This window comes from Eriocheir sinensis, chromosome 36, assembly GCF_024679095.1.
Source record: "Eriocheir sinensis breed Jianghai 21 chromosome 36, ASM2467909v1, whole genome shotgun sequence".
Classification (NCBI taxonomy): domain Eukaryota; kingdom Metazoa; phylum Arthropoda; class Malacostraca; order Decapoda; family Varunidae; genus Eriocheir; species Eriocheir sinensis.
In genome coordinates, this window is record NC_066544.1 from 2,062,263 (window position 1) to 2,081,308 (window position 19,046).

The window sequence follows — 19,046 nt, forward strand, 5'->3', positions numbered from 1 at the left end:
AGCACTGGTATGCTCTCTTAAGGGACTATAGTGGTCAGCCCTAACCTGTTTGAGGCAAGGGTGAATTTTATATACAGTGGCTGCTGTAATATATATTACATGATATATGACTACTTGGCCCCTTCTGCACCCTGGTGCTTCTACTGACTGAAGCAACTAAAGTTTGGGTTGATTTTTTTTTTTTTTATTTTTACAACAAAGGAGGCAGCTCAAGGGCAACAAAAAAAGAAAATAATAATAATAAAAAAAGCCCGCTACTCGCTGCTCCTAAAGTAAAACAAAAGAGGTGGCCGAAAGGAAGATCAAATACAGGAGGAGAGGTGTCCTGATACCCTCCTCTTGAAAGAGTTCAAGTCGTAGGCAGGAGGAAATACAGATGAAGGAAGATTGTTCCAGAGTTTACCAGCGTAAGGGATGAGAGAGTGAAGATGCTGGTTAACTCTTGCATAAGGGGTTTGGACAGTATAGGGATGAGCATGAGTAGAAAGTCGAGTGCAGCGGGGCCACGGGAGGGGGGGAGGCATGCAGTTAGCAAGTTCAGAAGAGCAGTCAGCGTGGAAATATCGATAGAAGATAGAAAGAGAGGCAACATTGCGGCGGAATTTAAGAGGTAGAAGACTATCAGTATGAGGAGGAGAGCTGATGAGACGAAGAGCCTTAGCCTCCACTCTGTCCAGAAGAGCTGTGTGAGTGGAGCCCCCCCACACATGAGATGCATACTCCATACGAGGGCAGACAAGGCCCCTGTATGTGGACAGCAACTGTGCAGGGGAGAAGAACTGGCGGAGACGGTACAGGACGCCCAGCCTCGAGGAAGCTGATTTAGTAAGAGATGAGATATGAAGTTTCCAGTTGAGATTTTGAGTTAAGGATAGACTGAGGATGTTTAGTGTTGAGGAAGGTGATAGCTGGGTGTTGTCAAAGAATAGGGGATAGTTGTTTGGAAGATTGTGTCGAGTGGATAGGTGGAGAAACTGTGTTTTTGAGGCGTTGAAGGACACCAGGTTCTTCTTGCCCCAATCGGAAATAATAGTAAGGTCTGAGGCTAAGCGTTCTGCAGCCTCCAGCCTTGAGTCGTTAAGTTCTTGAAGGGTGGGTCTTCTATTAAAAGAAGTTGAGTAATGCAGAGTGGAATCATCGGCGTAGGAATGGATAGGACAGTTCGTTTTGGAAAGAAGATCATCAATGAACAACAGAAAAAGAGTGGGAGATAGGACAGAACCCTGTGGGACACCACTGTTAATAGATTTAGGGGAAGAACAGTGACCGTCTACCACGGCAGAAATAGAACGGTCAGAAAGGAAACTGGAGATAAAGGTACAGAGAGAAGGATAGAAACCGTAGGAGGGTAGTTTAGAAAGCAAAGATTTGTGCAGACCCTATCAAAACTTTTGATATGTCCAGCGCAATAGCAAAAGTTTCACCAAAACGGCTAAGAGAGGATGACCAAGAGTCAGTTAAAAGATCAAGAAGATCGCCAGTAGAACGCCCCTTGCGGAACACATACTGACGATCAAATAGAAGATCAGAAGAAGAAAGGTGCTTTTGAATCTTCCGGTTAAGGATTGATTCAAAAGCTTTAGACAGACAAGAAAGGAAAGCGATAGGGCAGTAGTTTGAGGGATCGGATGGTCACCCTTCTTAGCCACAGATTGTATGAAGGCATACTTCCAGCAAGAAGGAAAGGTAGATGTTGACAGGTAGAGGCAAAAGAGTTTGACCAGGCAGGGTGACAGCACGGAGGCACAGTTTTTAAGGACAATAGAAGGCACTCCATCAGGTCCATAAGCCTTCTGAGGATTGAGGCCAGAGAGGGCATAGAAAACATCATTTTGAAGAATCTTTATAACAGGCATGAAGGAGTCAGAGGGGGGATGAGTAGGAGGAATATGCCCAGAATCGTCCAGAGTGGAGTTTTTAGAAAAAGTTTGAGAGAAGAGTTCAGCCTTAGAGATAGATGAGACAGCAGTGTTGCCGTCAGGACTGAGGAGTGAAGGGAAAGATGAAGAAGTGAAGTTGGAGGAGATGTTTTTGGCTAGATGCCAGAAGTCACGGGAAGAGTTAGAGAAAGCAAGGTTTTGACTGATGGGCATAAACGCTGAAAATAAGAGCACTGCAGCCTCTGACTGGCTGAGTATGCCTCTTGGTGACTGAGTCTCTCCAGGCCCCTGGTTGGCTAAGGGCAAGAGCCCTGCAGTCTCTGACTGAGTATTTACATTAAAGGTGCAAATAACCAAGGAGGTGGAGGATATTTAAAATAAAAGGTTAAGATTTGTTTTATGGATGTGCCAATTTCTCATTTTTTAACTAAACAACTGCTCTTCTGTTATCATACATGTCTTCTACTAACCTCCTATAGAACCATAGGAAAGAATGTAAAGACCAAAACCTGTGTGAAAATAACAATGAAATGTATTTACCTAGTTGTATTTAACTACAGTAGTTGTAATTTTACTGGGCCTGGGCTTACGCTCATGTGATCCCGTCTCCATATCTGTAATTGTCTAGTTTTTCCTTAAAGTAGTGCACACTCTTTGCCAATACTACTTCCTCACTTAGTCTATTCCAAACCTCTGCTATATTTTTTTATGTCTCTCAAGCATCTTCCTTTTCTCAATTTTTTACTGGGTCCACATGTGTTGCTGGTGTTTCTTCCTTCTCTTAGAAGCACCTCCTCATTATCTACTTCTTCCATTTTATTCCACAATTTGCAAATTAGTATTAGGTCTCCCCTTTCTCTTCTTTGTTCCAATGTTGGCAGGTCCATTTCCTTTAACCTTTCTTCATATGACAATCCCTCCAGTTCTGGAACCACCTTTGTTGCCATCCTTTGAATTCTTTCTATTTTTTTTTACGTGTTTCTTCTTATGGGGAGACCGCACAGTTTCCACATATTCCAACTTTGGTCTAATCATAGGGGTAATCATCTTTTTCATCATATCTTTATTCATGTAGTGGAATGCTATTCCTATATTTCTTACCATTCTATATGTACAGTAAAACCCCGATTATCCGAAAGCGGATTATCCGAAAAACCGGATTATCCGAAATTGATCTGGATAATGCAATTAAATTTTTTTTCTATACTAAAACGTTATAAAACATCAAAAATAAATAAAAGTAACTACATATGTACTATATTAACACATTTAAAATTGATAAGAACAGTTAAAATGAATATGCTTTCTAATACGTATTGCCGAAGTAGCTTGTAACGAATAGATCAATGTATTAGACAAAAAACATTAAACAAACTCTCAACAACACCACGTCCGCACCTTCGCCCCAGCAAGGACGTAGGTGCGGTGAACGAACAAACTACTGCACGACTACTCTCACACCGTACTCTCAAGACAACGACACAAACACGACTCCCCACTCCACTCCATGCCACATTCCCCTTCCAACATACGAGTTGCGCGATAATATGAGTCATCATACTGTGTCTCCCCCTGCACGATGCATCAAGGTCACACTTGCAAGCTTGCACAACCATTCACAATCGCACTCTGCAACATTCACAATTCAGATCTGCAACGCTCACAAGTATCAACATACACTGGTCCAGACAAGGAGACACACAGACAAACATACAATAAAACATTTACATCACATGTTTTAAGCGTACTACTTTGTTTAGCGTAGCGTGTGTTTGTTTGGTTTCATTGTTTACACCGTCAGTCGGCGGCAGCGACAGCATCCTCATCCATCCTGGCTAATGGTCCGTCCATACTAGCTACATGTGTTCTAATGAGAAAATAAGAACCAAGGTGCAAGATCAAAGTGATATTCATCCAAACGAGAAAGCAAGACACAATGCCGACGATCAAACTGGCGGCGATCAAAATGGCGGCCATAAATCCGGATTATCCGAAAAATCGGCTTATCCGAAAGAGGCTTCCCCCCTTCCATTTCGGATAATCGGGGTTTTACTGTATCTCCGAATATCCTATTTACCGTATTTCCCGGCGTATAATGCACACCTTTTTTACGTAAAAAATGCCTGAAAGTTTAGCCCTGCGCATTATACGCTGAATGTACAAATTTTTAATGATTTTTTTCTTCTTTGGAGTGTTTTTAACCCATGGGCTTCGGCTATGGGAAAGCCGAGAAGTGGTCGGGAAACGACAAAATTACACTGCATTTTGAGACTAAGAAAAGAGCATGGAACGTACATCAGAGTACTCCTCTCATTACCATAAAGCCGTTAAAAATATTTACTTTTACTCAAACAACATTCTTTTTGGGAGGTGTTTGTTACAAAATAAACAGCCTCGTGATGCGTGGCATCTAGCCGAGAGTCGCTTGTTGTCTATTACGGATAATTTGACAAGTGATTACTATATGGATAGCTAATTGAGTATGCCATGACCTTACAGCACCACCTATGACAAAAAAGCCCACCTCAAGATCACTCACCCACCACAATGACCTCGGGCATTCATGGTGGGTTGCGCTATGCCACCACCGCCTACAATTACAGGGGGGTCGTCTAATATGCGAGAATATGGGCGGTTCAAAGCCTCGCATATCGCAAATTCGCATATTAGGAACCTTAAAAAGCATGTAAATAATGGTATATGGGCGGTCAGCCACATTTTTTTAACTTAGTTTCCAATGTAATAAACTGCTTTTTCGAGTTCTTTGGAGGCGCCATAATAACAACAACAGCAACAACAATAGCCCACAGGCTAGCTTGCACACAGCACAGACACAGCTTGTGAGAGCAATGGCTGCTTTAGACGTACTGATGAAGAGAACACGTGGAGCCGTCTCACAGAGTAGAGTTGCCAGATTAGCCATTGTTTATTTCCTTCCTTGGGAAGTGAGTAACAGCAAGTTCATTATTTGGTAGGAAATGGATGTTAGCGAAGTCGGGAACATGAAATGAATGAAAAAAAAACTTTTCTCTTACTACCGAGTCAAGTCACCGCTCCCACGTGCTCCACCCCCCAAGGGGGGGAGGGAGGGAGGAAGGAGGTCGCATATGAGGTGGTTCGCATATCCCAAGTTCGCATATCAGGCGACCCCCCAGCTTGAATTAGGTGTTTTATGGCGAGCCCATTTTTGGGTCCACCGTACCACAGCCACGACTCGTGAAAGCCCTAAAAAGGGTCTGCCGACGTTCTTGGGTTAAGGGTCTGTTTTTCGTCTTATCCAATAACAACTGCAAACTTACCTTTATTATTGTTAATGACCCTTCATAGTCCATAGCTGTCTTATAATAGAATACAGGGCGATCAAATAACTACTATACAAATAATAAATCGGTGGAGGATCGCCCATGCCTTGCTGTTATTCCGTTTTTCCGTCGGGCGCCATTTGTATGATCTTGATCTTGATGTCACAGGTGGCTTATGATTGTATGACTAAGGAGCAGTACAAGCTACATAAAAAAATCATATTGGAAAAAAATATCCATGTGTTCATTATTAATTATTAATATTAGTGAGAATAATGGGGTAAGTATGATATCAGAAACTGTACATCATGAGTCTTGCACGAGGAGTTATTTCGCGCAATACCAGCCCGGCCGCCATTTGCTTTGTTTGAAAACCACACAACCACACCCACACAACAAACAGCTGAATGCCGCGTGTCACCAGAACTGTGTGAATTGTGTCTTCCCTAGTAGTCTGTCATAACCTACGAGTGATGGGGAGAATAATATGCTAATTATGATATCAGAAGCTGTACATCATCAGTATGTACGAGGAGATATTTCTCACAACACTAGCCTGGCCGCCATAGATTACCATAGTGATACGTCACAAATTTCATGGTCATAGATTTATAATATAGCACCAAAAAGATGTTGATTTTGTCAGTGGTGATAGGTTAATTGGATTTTCAAAAAGTTGTGATTTTAATAACACGTACTATCAAGTGATACTCAAATTTACACAGAAACCTTAACAGAAGTCCGTGTTCCTTACAATTAATATAGGTCATATGAACACCTTTGAGCTTGTGAAAATAATGAAGAAACAATACGTAGCCTAACACTCGGCAGTAACCACATTCCCGTGAACCCATGTTAATAAAACACCATCAATTGTTCTACCTACTGAAGTAACATAACTCCATTCACTAGTCTATTATATTGACACCTCACAGTGAGTGGATAACACAGCATTATATAACTGTTCATGAATCACAACTCAAAATCCCTAGAAATCATTCATAACTCCTTATTTGATTAGGTAATATAAGTTTACTACAGTGCTGCCACCCAGTAATTACTCTTGATATGATGTGTTTTACTCAAACCCAAGTTCTGAGGTTGTATTTTTAAATAATTGTGAGCTAAGAGACAGGCGTTCTCCGCCATTGACTCACTAAAAGGCGCCGTTGCCTCCTCAACGGCAGCTCTGACCCGACGCTTCGCTAAGGCACTTACAAGCCATGTTTTCAAAGATGGCGATGTCCAGCCGAGCTTTTGTGTATGAGCCTTGCAGTGAGCAGTGCGGAAAGGCGCCGTTGCCACGAAAGGCGCCTTTGAAAGCTTTGAGTATGCCCCCCTGGGAGTAATAATGCAAGATAATAAACAGCCAAAGAGTCATGTTAATTGGATATTCGGTGATACGTATAACATGGTGAGAAATATAGGAATAGCATTCCACTACATGGATAAGGATATGATGAAAAAATTAATTACCACTATGATCAGACCAAAGTTTGAATATGCAGAGGCAGTGTGGTCTCCCCATAAGAAGAAACACATAAAGAAACTAGAAAGGATGCAAAGGATGGCAACAAAAATGGTTCCAGAGCTGGAGGGATTGACAGACGAGGAAAGACTAAAGAAAATGGACTTACCAACACTAGAACAAAGAAGAGAAAGGGGAGACCTAATACCAATCTACAAATTATTGAGCAAAATGGAAGAAGTAGACAACGAGGAGTTACTACTAAAAGAAGGAATTACCACCAGGAACACAAGAGGACAGAGTAAAAAATTGAGGAAGGGAAGATGCTTGAGACATAAAGAAATATAGCTTCCCGCAAAGAAGTATAGATGTTTTGAACAGACTAAGTGAGGATGTAGTATCAGTGAGGAGTGTGCAAAGCCTTAAGGAAAAGTTGGATAAATGTAGATATGGAGACGGGACCACACGAGCGTAAAGCCCAGGCCCTGTAAAACTACAACTAGGTAAATACAACTAGGTACAACTAGGTAAGTACACACATCATGAATTATCATAGCCAACTATGTTAAGTATATAATATTCATATGCAGTAATACCTTAGAAAATAGTTACTAATAAGTAAAAGGACTCTGGAATTTTTTTGTGAGGGATATTGATATGTATTAATAATACCTTAGAAAATATTTACGTACTAATAAGTTAGAGGAATCTGGGAAGCAATTTTGTGAAGTACTGTAGGGCCAAACCACCACTTTCAGGCAACCTAAACCCAACCCTTCAACTTGAGCAAGAGCATTTAAACAAAAGGCAATTTTTTTTCAGAGACTTGTTTTGAGAGAAAAAAAGTGCGCTTCAAATGTCGTCAAATACAGTATTCCATGCACTGAATAAGAAAGAAGGAGAAATACCTCAACCTGAAGTGAGATTTATTACCTGAAACTGTTGGAGGGTGTGAATTTTTTCTGGTCTATCTATGAGTTCAGCTGCCAAGTCCACACCCACAGCCACAGAGGAACCTGCCAAAGAACCAGACCAGTGTTATGCAACTAAAAATATTTCATATCAAATTCTATCATTATTACAGAGCCATCCTGTAATGCCATGAAATTGTAACCCCCCCTGTTGCCTTACAGTCCCTCCCCGCTCCCTGTTTTCCAGACACCGTCTAGACACATGTCTGTTTCACCTATGGTTAGCTGCGTCTTTAGCAACCTCATTTTTCTTTACTAAATTTTGCTCACCAAAATAAATCAGTTCAAGTCATTTGTAAGCCCTCCCTACCTCCCAGCTTTGTTCCCGACCTAATTGTTCCCCAGAGAGAGCTAATTTAACACTTCCCTCCCTCCCCATAAATCACGCCTTGAGACACTCCAATTTTCAACAACACACGTCCCTCTCTCTTGTCGGGCCCGCGGGCCAGTCTCCATTCATCCGCCCTATATGTAAGACCTGCCTTGACATTGCTCGTGTTTCCCCCCCTCCAAATATCAGTAAATTCTCATTCTTTCCCTTGTGTTAATATATTAACATGTCTCGTTCACTCAGCTCACACACACACACATACACTTCCCCCTGTTTCCCCAAACATCTCACCCAAGTATTACTAATATGTAGTCGCGTTTTTGTTACCCTTGTGTGGCAGCCATAGGCTCGACAAGGAAAGTTTGTGAGGGTGTAAGATTCTCAGTAGTAACTTTATATTTTTTTTGTAATTTCACAAGGCTGGCCTAGGCTCTAGAACAAGCAATTATATCTTATCTTTGTAACAAATGTCTCAGTAAAATTCCCCTTGTAATTATATTATTCTGGTTATCACTGTCCCTCATTTAATCTTAAGGTTACGAGTTGATCGGCCAGACGGTGCACAAAGAAATCCGTACCTTCACATCTCCCTCCCTCTTCTGTGTTTATGCTACCCCCTCAAGTGTTTTCTCCCGTCTTTCATCTGGCATAGTTGAGTGCAGTCAATCAGTCTTATTTTTTTATATAGTCATTCGCATTCAATTACGTGGGAGTTTATTCAAGTCTTTAATTTGTTCTATGCTCAGTAAGTCAAGTTAATATACATGTAGTCTCTAATTCAGTCTAATTCAGTAAAAAAGAGTCAAAGAATGCCCCCCTCAGATCCTGGGGCACTACAATCCCACCCATAAGCAAAGGAAGACAGTGCTCACTGTGTCTTTTGGAGGTGAGATTCACAGGAATGTGGGGAAGGTAATAGGCTGTGTGGCGTTCAGTGGCAGCATAGGTGAGGTGTGCCGGGTGGACCAGCAGCAGGAACCCATACACAGCTGCCACATCCCTCACCCTCACAGATGGAGATCCAAGACCATAGGAAGTGAAGCCTGGAATAGAGAATGATGTTATTAGGTTTATATTGCAGAAGTTCTTTCATAAAAGACAGCATGAGTTCAGTTGGTGAGTTCTCTGTAATATCAGTGTGAAAATTCCATAATTATTAACACACTGCATTTCAAACTTATATCTTTAGTTATTTTCCATAACACATAACTATTTTCTAGTTAAGTGTACTGAACTTGTGGCTTATGGGTAATTCAGCACCTGATGTCCTTGAGGAGAATCCAGATGAGAAAGATTCCTGTGTGGTAAGTCCGAGGCCTGCCACAGATGAGACATTCCTCCATGGGGGAGGTGATGATGCCCCCAGAAGGCCTGTCACCACTGCTACTATCAGGTCAGCTGAGCAGATGCTGTCCAAGGAACCTGTTGTCAGCTCCAATTCCTGAGGCAGAGAAAAAAGTAGACTGAAAAAGTGAAAATGATCACAAGATAAAATATTAGATGTGTTGAAGGTAGACAGGGAGGCAGTGGCTGAGTGGTCAGAGTGCAGCCGCGGCATCCAGGAGGATGTAGGTTTGCATCTCGCCTGGTGCAAAAAACAAGCAGGCAATTTTTCAGCCATTGCTGAGTGGCCTAAAGCCGGCATCACACTGGACCAAATCTGGCAAGCACGAGCTTTTGTTGGCAGCTTTTGCTCGCGGGATGGCTCGTTCGCGAGCTTTTGCTCCTGCGTGTAGCTCACCACTTGGACGGGGAGCAGCTCGGTGAGTCACGAGCTGGCAGTCAAATGAGCTCTTTGGTGCACCGATATGTGAATAATATATATTGCCTATTGTATCGTATCCGTATACCGATGATATTACAGAACTTATTCACATAAACGTTTGATGTTTGATGGTGTTTGTTATATTTTATAATATTGTAAAAACTAGTGTGGCTTTTGTTTTGATTTCTGTATCCCTAACCAAGACCAAGACCGCCCAGCTGAAATAAACACTCACCATGGCCACCTTCGTTCCTAGTTCTAGAGTTCATTGGTCCTCCGGTACTGTGTACTCTTTAATATCTAGAGTCGGGGACCATCCCGAGTTGTGGGATCACAGTCATCCACATTTCTGTAAGTCTACACTCAAGAAAGTTAGATGGATTGTTGTACAAACCATGGCTCTCCCTTCCCTTCAGCCATGACTGAACCCAGACTCGTGTTTTCTTCTTCTGCTCTCGTTGAATAACGGCAAGTAATGCCATCACAGATGCACACTTAGCCGTAAAGCGAAGTATAGATGTAGTAGGCGCCATGGCTGAGGCTTTGTTTACAATTTTCCTCGTTGCTCGCCCCTCGTCGCTGGTCAGTGTGACGACAACAGTGACTTGATCACGAGCAAAAGCTGCCAGCAAAAGCTCGTGCTCATCAGATTTGGGTCCAGTGTGACACCAGCTTAAGACTACCCACATGCTGTCCTGAAGACCACATATAAACCTGGACTCTAGATCGGACTCTAAGATCAAAGAGGAGCTCTGGGGGACAGCATGAGCCAAGAAACATTAAGCCACTATAAACACTTGCCAGTGCAATAACGGACTGGGGCCAACCACTAGGCCCCATCATGAAAGCCTATTGGCGCCACAGGCAAAAAAGATCTACAGTTTGCACGGCAAATCTTGATGCATAGACTCTGGCACAATAATCATCCGCACTAACTGTAGGAGTTGGCACACCTTCAGTGCTTGAGTCCATGGCCTTTGACTGTTACTCTGTGTCAATGTCCCACCGGTTTATGTCAATGATGGCACAATTATACTATTCTAAAGTCCCATTTTTTTCTATATGCCCATTGCCATCCACCCCATTCACCCCAGCTCTTAACCATATAAGTATATTCTTCTATGCCTGAACAGGTTAGATCCAATATACTTTCATGCATTCATCTCTGGTTGACACGGCTTCACTCTTACCTTACACATGAAGAGGATCTTGTCAAGAGCATCAATGTCCCTGAGCTGAGCTACATTAAAGTCTCTATATGGCTGGTTTTCAGCCAACAGGGCCTTCAGGACTGAGAGAATGATGCCAATAACAGTAATCCTTTCTCCCTTTTCATTCACACAATATCTGAAATGTAAAGTGAGTGAGCCATTTTTTCCTTTGCATGAACCTCATAAATTTGTTGATATCTATAGTCTGAGATTCAAAATGCAAAACTGGTTGGCAAACCATACTATTCTATGCATGACTTTTGGGATATTACTGAATCCATTACAATAACCTCATATTATTCATACTGGACTTTTGTTGTAAGATGATGAAATGTTAAGTATGGCAATTTGAAGAATTCCAACAAACCACAGGTTGATTTAGCTAAAGTTTTTGCTCACTTGGTTGTTTGGTCCTTTGAGAAGTTGTCAAGAAAAGTCCGCCAGTTGGTAAGGAGAGCACAGATGAGGGCACGGTCAGTTAGAAGCGCTGGGACATGGTTGCTTACTGTGTAAACATCCCGGCAAGCCATGTACTGAACAACACTTGGTGATGTGCACCCATCAACTAGTGCCTGTAGGTATTATTGCTTTCATTAATCATGTAACTGCAAGGGTTATTATGTTCATTTTTGTCAAATCTGATTATCATTTTATTTAGTCCTGAATTCTTTTGGCATATAAAGTGTTATGAAAAAGATTTTACTATAGCCATGCTTAGTTTCATAAAAATATGTTTCCATTCCTCCCACTCTGATTCATGGTTGTTACCAAATCAGTTATTTCTTTAGGTCTATTTCCATGACTTACAACCATTCCCCTTAATATATTTTGAACATACTTTTCTTCCCCTATTTCTTCTGCTTACCTTCATCACCTGCACACCAGGACATGAGAAAGGTGAACGCAAGATGCGGAACACAAGGGAGCTGCCTCTCAAGCCCTCAAACTGAGCAGCCAGCTGTGGCGAGGAATGTATGCAGTGAGTGAGCAGGCATAGCACTGCCGCCTGCTCACGCTCATCACTCTTCAGCTCCACCATCTGAGAAGGGGGAAAAAAAAATTTGCTTCTATAGTACTGTCTATATATAAGTGGACTGGGGTTTTGTCATGGCCTATGCCATGTCTGTATAGATTCAGACTGATAAAACTTTGTAGCTCCAAAACTAATTCACCAATCCATTCCATGTTCATATCCACAGTTACCTTCTCTTTCAAACTTTCTGATCCTGCCCCCCCTCCTATCCCCCATTCCACCAAGAAAGCACAATATTCTCTAAATATCACCAAACAACCTCAAAATAAGTAAAAGGACATGAAGCACAAGTGCAAGGATTATGATGTGGTCTTGTGAATCCACCCTTGCTTCAAGATGACCTACCGAGAAAAAATGCAAAACATGTACAGTAGATATAGCTGACATGTAAAGATAAATGTAGTATCTAAAAATATATACCAGTGTCTTACAGTATTAGACTTTGTGACAATTCTTATAGTGTGTGTAAGGGATAAAAGCAAGCCTAATGCATTTCAATGATACAAGCATGAAACAAATTTTACATAAAACCTCATACATGTGGTGTAGTTTGTGAACCAATAGCTTGTCTCCTGATTATGCATACATTCCTAAAACAATTGTGTCAAGAAACATCAAACTCAATTCTCATGTACTTCAAACACTCTCAAAGTGTTTGCAAAGAATAACATGAACTCAAAGTGTCACCAAAATTTAATAAAAAATGAAATTTTCTTATACTTTGCATATCCTTGATTTCTCTTGTCTCTGTACATGCGTCACAAGAATATGTGTGTAGATTATAATAAGTCCTTGCTGAACATTACACTACAGTCATACCTCGGTTTATAAGTTTAATTCGTTCCGGAATTTTGCTCGCACACCAAAACACTCGTAAACCAAAACGAATTCCCCCATTGAAATTAATGTAAATCCCATTAATGCATCCCATATCTCAAAAAAATATTAATATAAAAATCATTTTACATGTTATTTTATCTAGAATTAAAGTAATTTTACAAAATAATAGCAATAATAAATAATATAAAACACATCATATAATGACGGAAAAGTTGGACAAATATAGATTGAAGGAGACAGGACTGCCCAAGGATTGGAGGAACTGGGCCTACCAACACTGGAAGAAAGAAGAGAAAGAGGAGGCCTGATAGCGTAGTGCAAGAATACAAGTGGAATGGACGTGTTGGATAGAAATGACTTGATCAAGATGGGAGGGAGGAGGCAGCCAAGAGAACACAGCAAGAAACTGAGAAAGTTGACTTGTTTGAAAGAAATAAAGAAGTGCAGTTTTCCATGCAGGAGTGTGGACACATGGAAAGGACTAAGCAATGACATTGTTGAAGCGGGCAGTGTCCATATAAAGAAGGAAAAGTTGGACAAGTATAGACTGGGAATCAGGACTGTCCGAGCTTGAGCTCAGGCCCTGTATACTACAAATAGGTAAATACACCATCAAGGCAGAGGCTGATATGGTATGGGCATGTCAAGAGGAAAGAGCTGCAGAGGTAGAGGTAGGAGGGAGGAGACCAGCTGGAAGACCAAAGAGCAAAGAAGGACCGGAGATGGTGTGTGAGGAAGACACGAAAGGATAAACATCAGGGAGGAGAGAGTATACAATCGTCAAGAGTGGAAGAGACTTATAATCCATCCAACTTCATAAGTTTAAAGATAAGAAAAGAAGAAAATTAAAAAAAAAAAAAATCTGTAGTAAATTGTAACATGTAAATCTTCAAGTAAGTATTTGGACATTGTACTTAACTACTTCTTTACTTCGATAGCCTTCATTCCTAGGGGGAGTTATGTAGTTATTGTCTGGAAAAAGTGTTGGAAATAACTTACTCAAAAGTCCTCCTATACATTAAATCAAAATTAACACTTGTTCCTCACATTTTTGTCTTACTGATCAATGCTGCCTCTTGCTAACTCATTTATTTGTGTCTTTCTTTTACCTCTTGATTCATTCTAGTGATTTCTTTATGTTCATAGAGCTGGGTTCACCACTCAGACCTTTGAGCTGTGGCAGCTGTTGGAGATTTCTTTATATAAAATTACCTGACAGTAAATCATATGTCATTAGGGAGGAATAATTCACTATTTGGGTAATTTGCACTTCAGGTAAATAATAAAATCATAATAATTCTAATTTATGAAGGTAAATCATGGGGGAAATTTTTAAACCAGCAATCCTGGCTGACGTGGCAGATAATTGACTTCATGTGTCAAAGCTCTGAAGCTTCACCGAAACTGACGTTATTTACACTTGAGGCACAAAGTCTCTCACTCGGATATAAGACCACCTGTCACCACCTGATCCCTGAGTTAATTTACTGTCTCGCCTTTCCACAACCTTCATGGTTAACTTTATTATTGTACATATGTAAATATGTAAAATGCTCAATGTAGCCTAAATATACATTGTCCATGGCCTAAAAGAGACAGGGAACTCAACCAGACAGCTTCTATCTCCACTATGCTTCACCCACTCCAAAATCACACAAGCTAAGTACATTGCATTCAATGCATTGATTTCCCGTGTATTTTCAGGCGATTAACATACCACCGAAATCCCAGAGCATATAGTGGATCCGTTATATAGGGAATTGATCTTTGTAATGCTCCACATTGGTTCTACATCTAGACCAAGTGAGTAGTACCATTATTTGGTGGTAGTTGGGGTTAGGGAGTGTTTAGCCAACTTTGGGTAGCTGGGGTTAGGGAGTGTTTAGCCAACTTTGAAGTGTGTCATCACTATGTATCCAACCAATTCATAATTGGTTCTGCAAAACCCCATTTAATTTTTCACAGCAGCATACAATATTCAAGTACTGTTAGTAATTACTCAACCATTCATAATTCAACCTTTCAATTACTTACATTTAATATCAAGTGAAAGTCAATAGTAAAATTAGTGGATGACAGTGGCAACACAAAACAAGCTGTCTGAAAGTAAGACTTAACAAAAGGCTGTGTTGTTTAGCAAGGTGTTGATAATACCAATTCACAGGTCAGTAGGAAGAGTGATAAAGACTGGTGATATTGGGAAAAAACACTTTACAATGCCTCCAGATTTGGGGGTGCTTTTATATGCTGGAATATATGTGAACTCTGACTGTGACTATAATTTTTAATTTAACTTAACCATAAACATATATAATGCTAAGAACCATCCCTTTGTTTTAATTAAAAACATCACAAAACGGTCAAGATTCACAAAAATTCTGTATACAAGTTTTTGAGGGTTCAGTTGTGTCAGTTTGAGGCCTTTAGGGGTAAAATAATGTATTAAACTCACTCGGGCAAACAGGAAAATAATGTGTATGATGCCTCCCATGTGCAAGAGTGCCAAGTCTGGGCCACGATGCTGCAGAGGTGTCACCTCCCCAAACAACACTACTGGCTGACTGCTGCACAATGGGTAGTGGTTACCTGTGTCTGCCAAGGATAGGATTAAAAGTTTGGTGGCATTAAGCTGAACATCCCTACAAATATTTCTCTGACTGCAACTTTTGCACAGGAGCATTGTAATGTTTGTCAATAAAAGATTTCAGTTGTGCTGGTTAAGAATTTAAGTGCAAAGTTATTCATATTTTTATAAGACTTTTATTGTATATTTACATGATAGTTTACTGTTGACATGTTAATGCTATGCTTTCAGGGGAAGAGGTGCAGCTACATACCTTGGAGTGATGGGATGTGAGGCTTATAGCAGAGGTACTCAGAGGGGCACTGTGTTGTATGCAACACCATGAGGGTCTCCTGTGCCAGCCTCACCACTGACTCCATGTGTCCATATAGAACAGAAAGGTCCACACCTGCTGACAGAAGCTTTGGAGTGATGACAGAAGCCATAACCACTCTCTCATCTTTGTCTGTGAGAGGTATGAGACTGGTGATGTCCTTCCCAAGGGCAATCAGATACAAGCAAAGCTCCCGGCTCAGGATGGGTTCACGGAAGAGGAAGGTGTTGCCCATGAGGAGTTGGTGGTGGTGACTGGTAGGTAGACTGTCTCTCCTTGGCTTGATAAGTCCATGAGCCTCAAAGTCATCAATAACATGACATGACTGTGCTTCCTGGAGATGCATATTTTTTCTTACTCTCAAGTACTATTAGAATTTCAAATAACTTTGTGTACAAAAGGTAATAGGTAAAATACATCAATGTACAGAGTAATAGTAAACCATCACCCCATAAAAGGAAACAAGAAGGAAATGTATGATGAATGTTTCCCCAATGATAAGTGTCAATATGTCCCTTGAAACAACAGCTAATTCTGGATAGTATTAAATGGTAAGAAGTCCATAACCAAGAAGCTAGTCTTTGACCAAGGAAGGGTTACAAGAAATGTGAAAGATTACTTTTGTTAATATTGAAAATATATTTTTAGTAGTATTTTGTGTAATTTTACTTGTGGAGATGAATATTTACCTCACAGAAGAAATCAGTATGCCCCAGCAAGAGATATGAGGGTGAACTCTTCTTGATGGAACCCACAGCTGGTACTATGACACTCACTAAGTGACATGTCAAGGAGTCAACATAGATGGTCACCTGAAGTTGTAGAGACAAAGTTTACAAATTCACTGAAACTAAGCTCATGAAAGATATTAAGGAAGAAACCACTATGATATGGTAAATACTCATCAGAGAACCTTATGTGGCAATAATAATGGCAATCACAATGCAACCTACTGCTGAGAACTAAATGATATATTGATGATGACAACAATGAGTTCATGAACTGAGGCAGACTAACAGTAAGACAGACCTTGAGGTTGCCGCCTCTCCTCACATTGATGGTGGGTATACAAAGTGCCAGGTGGTGCCAGGCCCCATCACACAACCCAGCCCTTACCACCATGCCCTGGCTCAGCTGGGAGCTCTCACGGTCCACCTCGCGTGACACACACACTTGCAGGATGTCTGATGTCGGCAAGAGAGAAGAAACACCATGTACAGTTTCAACTTACTGAAGTGTTATCATAGAAGACGAGTAAAACAATAGGAAAACAATGAAAATACTGAGACTAGTTTTCCTATATGGTGTTTGTGGGAGTTCATACCCAACTTAGCATACTTTGTTCTGTCAGTAAGTCAGGCAGTCAGTCTTCAGCCAGGCTATATGACAGAAATTAATAAACACAACTTCATGAGTCAGCTTACACACAATATCCTAAATGGTCTATTAAAATATGTAGAATAATGACTTGGACAAAAAACAATCTACTTCTTATGGGAAAATCTTGCTATTTCATTATATGGAAGTAATACAGCAATATTATGAGTACTACAGTCTAACTGAAGGAAAATGATACATCACTCAAAACAACACAACAGCTAAAGTTCATATGTTTAACATCATATGAACTTTAGACGGCCCCACGTTCAGGAGGACGTGAGTTCAATCCCCGACCGGTGCCACCAAGCTGGGATTTTTTAGCCGCCGCCGAGTGGCTTAAAACTATCCACATTCTGTCCAGAAGACCACCTATGAACCCGGACTCTAGATTCTAGGATTAAAGATGAGCTCTGGGACGGCAGCATGAGCCAATGCAAGATGGCGCCACTATAAACTCGCCTGCGCCAGAACGGACTGGGCTGACCATCAGGCCCTACTGGGAGGAAGCCTTGGACCGACCATCAGGATCCACCGGGAAGAAGCCTACCGGTGCAATAGGCCAAGAAGTAAAAAAAAAAAAAAAAAAAAAAAAAAAAAATCAAGTGACACTGTCTGTACAAGTGCATCATCCAGCCTGCTGCTTACCTTTGCTGGGATCCACCCAGAGTGAAAACATGAGGTGCTGTGTCCCAACAGACAGGACATGGAGCTTGTTGGGGTTTAGATCACTGCTCACAGAAGCATTAGATGTGGCACCACCTGTGGAGACAGGTTACCATCTTCAGTCTATGTTCATACATCCTAACTTCCTCCCTACTCTCTTTCCTTATATGAATATGATGTAGTACTCCATTTATGAATGATTCAAACAAAAATACTCAGTATAAAAACAGTTGCACACGAATATGCAGTATACAGCTTGCGCAGATGATTACTGCGCAACAGTCCGCGCATTGAGCTTTGCCGCGCAACTTTATATTTGCCTCCCATACCATTATAAAAATGCAAGAGGCATTAATTGTGTGTCTGGCAGTGACGTACATCTTCTTCTCCACCACAGTTACATACATAGAGGGTTCCCAGAGCCTGGATTTAGAAGCAACTGGCAGCCATCTTAGGGTTTAGGATGGCGAGACAGAGGGAAATTTAACATCACATAGTTATGTCTGCTACTGCTATTATCAAGTTACCAGAGCCTCGGCGACCCTCTGTCAGACAGACTTGTTATTTTCTTGTCTATTTTTTACCCCCTGATTATTGTTACATTGGTACATGTCATATACCATCTAAATCAGAAAAATGTGCTGAATTTGAAACTGTAAATGAAAATCTAATGCAATAAAAAGTACATGAATGACAAGGAGTTGAAGCACAAAAGGTGAACAAAAATGTTTATACACTACCATATTTTTTTATCATTATTTTATTGTAGGTATACCTAAGTGCAATAAATTTGTGATCATGATAAGCAGCAATGTCTCATCAACACGCTGATCGGCTCAGTTTACCAAAATATCATAATGGTTAAGTAGTAATAGTGGTTAAGTGTAAACATGTGGAATCATGGAAAGGTCGCCAATCCGTCACCCTATGGCGGCCGACCACAGAGTTACAGGAAGGAGCAGTGGCTTCACCTCCCACCGTGGCAAGAGATTGGAGTTGAACCCTCTAGTTTATAACTCTGGTGTGAGGGAAGGAGGGTCTCCTTCCCCTCCCTCCAATAGGGGTTGACAGTTTGTATGGCATTGAACAATTTAGCCTAAAGCTACCCTACATTCTTGTGTTTCTGCCCTTTTTTGCTGGATTACATAATGAGGGGAAAACATACAGGTGGCAAAACAATTCGACCAATCACTGATCTTTACACAGCTGGGCAAAATAAAGCCTTTTCTTCCTTTGGGGATCATTTATCAGTGGCTTCTTCTGAGAGCAGTTACACCTGGAGCTGAGGTCATATTGCGAAGTTTC

The 19,046-nt window shown here is 41.0% G+C and overlaps 1 protein-coding gene across 1 annotated transcript in view; it reads right to left on the reverse strand.

Annotated features, from left to right (window-relative positions):
* Positions 1–19,046, reverse strand: part of LOC127007617 (lysosomal-trafficking regulator-like) — a gene marked incomplete at its 3' end in the record, with an annotated part of 247,223 nt that overhangs the window by 121,305 nt on the left and 106,872 nt on the right. Inside the window, 11 exon segments of the mRNA XM_050878758.1 lie at positions 7,584–7,666; positions 8,825–8,995; positions 9,213–9,393; positions 10,908–11,064; positions 11,328–11,500; positions 11,794–11,967; positions 15,254–15,393; positions 15,639–16,032; positions 16,388–16,510; positions 16,728–16,882; positions 17,724–17,837. Of these exon segments, the coding sequence (XP_050734715.1) occupies positions 7,584–7,666; positions 8,825–8,995; positions 9,213–9,393; positions 10,908–11,064; positions 11,328–11,500; positions 11,794–11,967; positions 15,254–15,393; positions 15,639–16,032; positions 16,388–16,510; positions 16,728–16,882; positions 17,724–17,837 (1,865 nt within the window).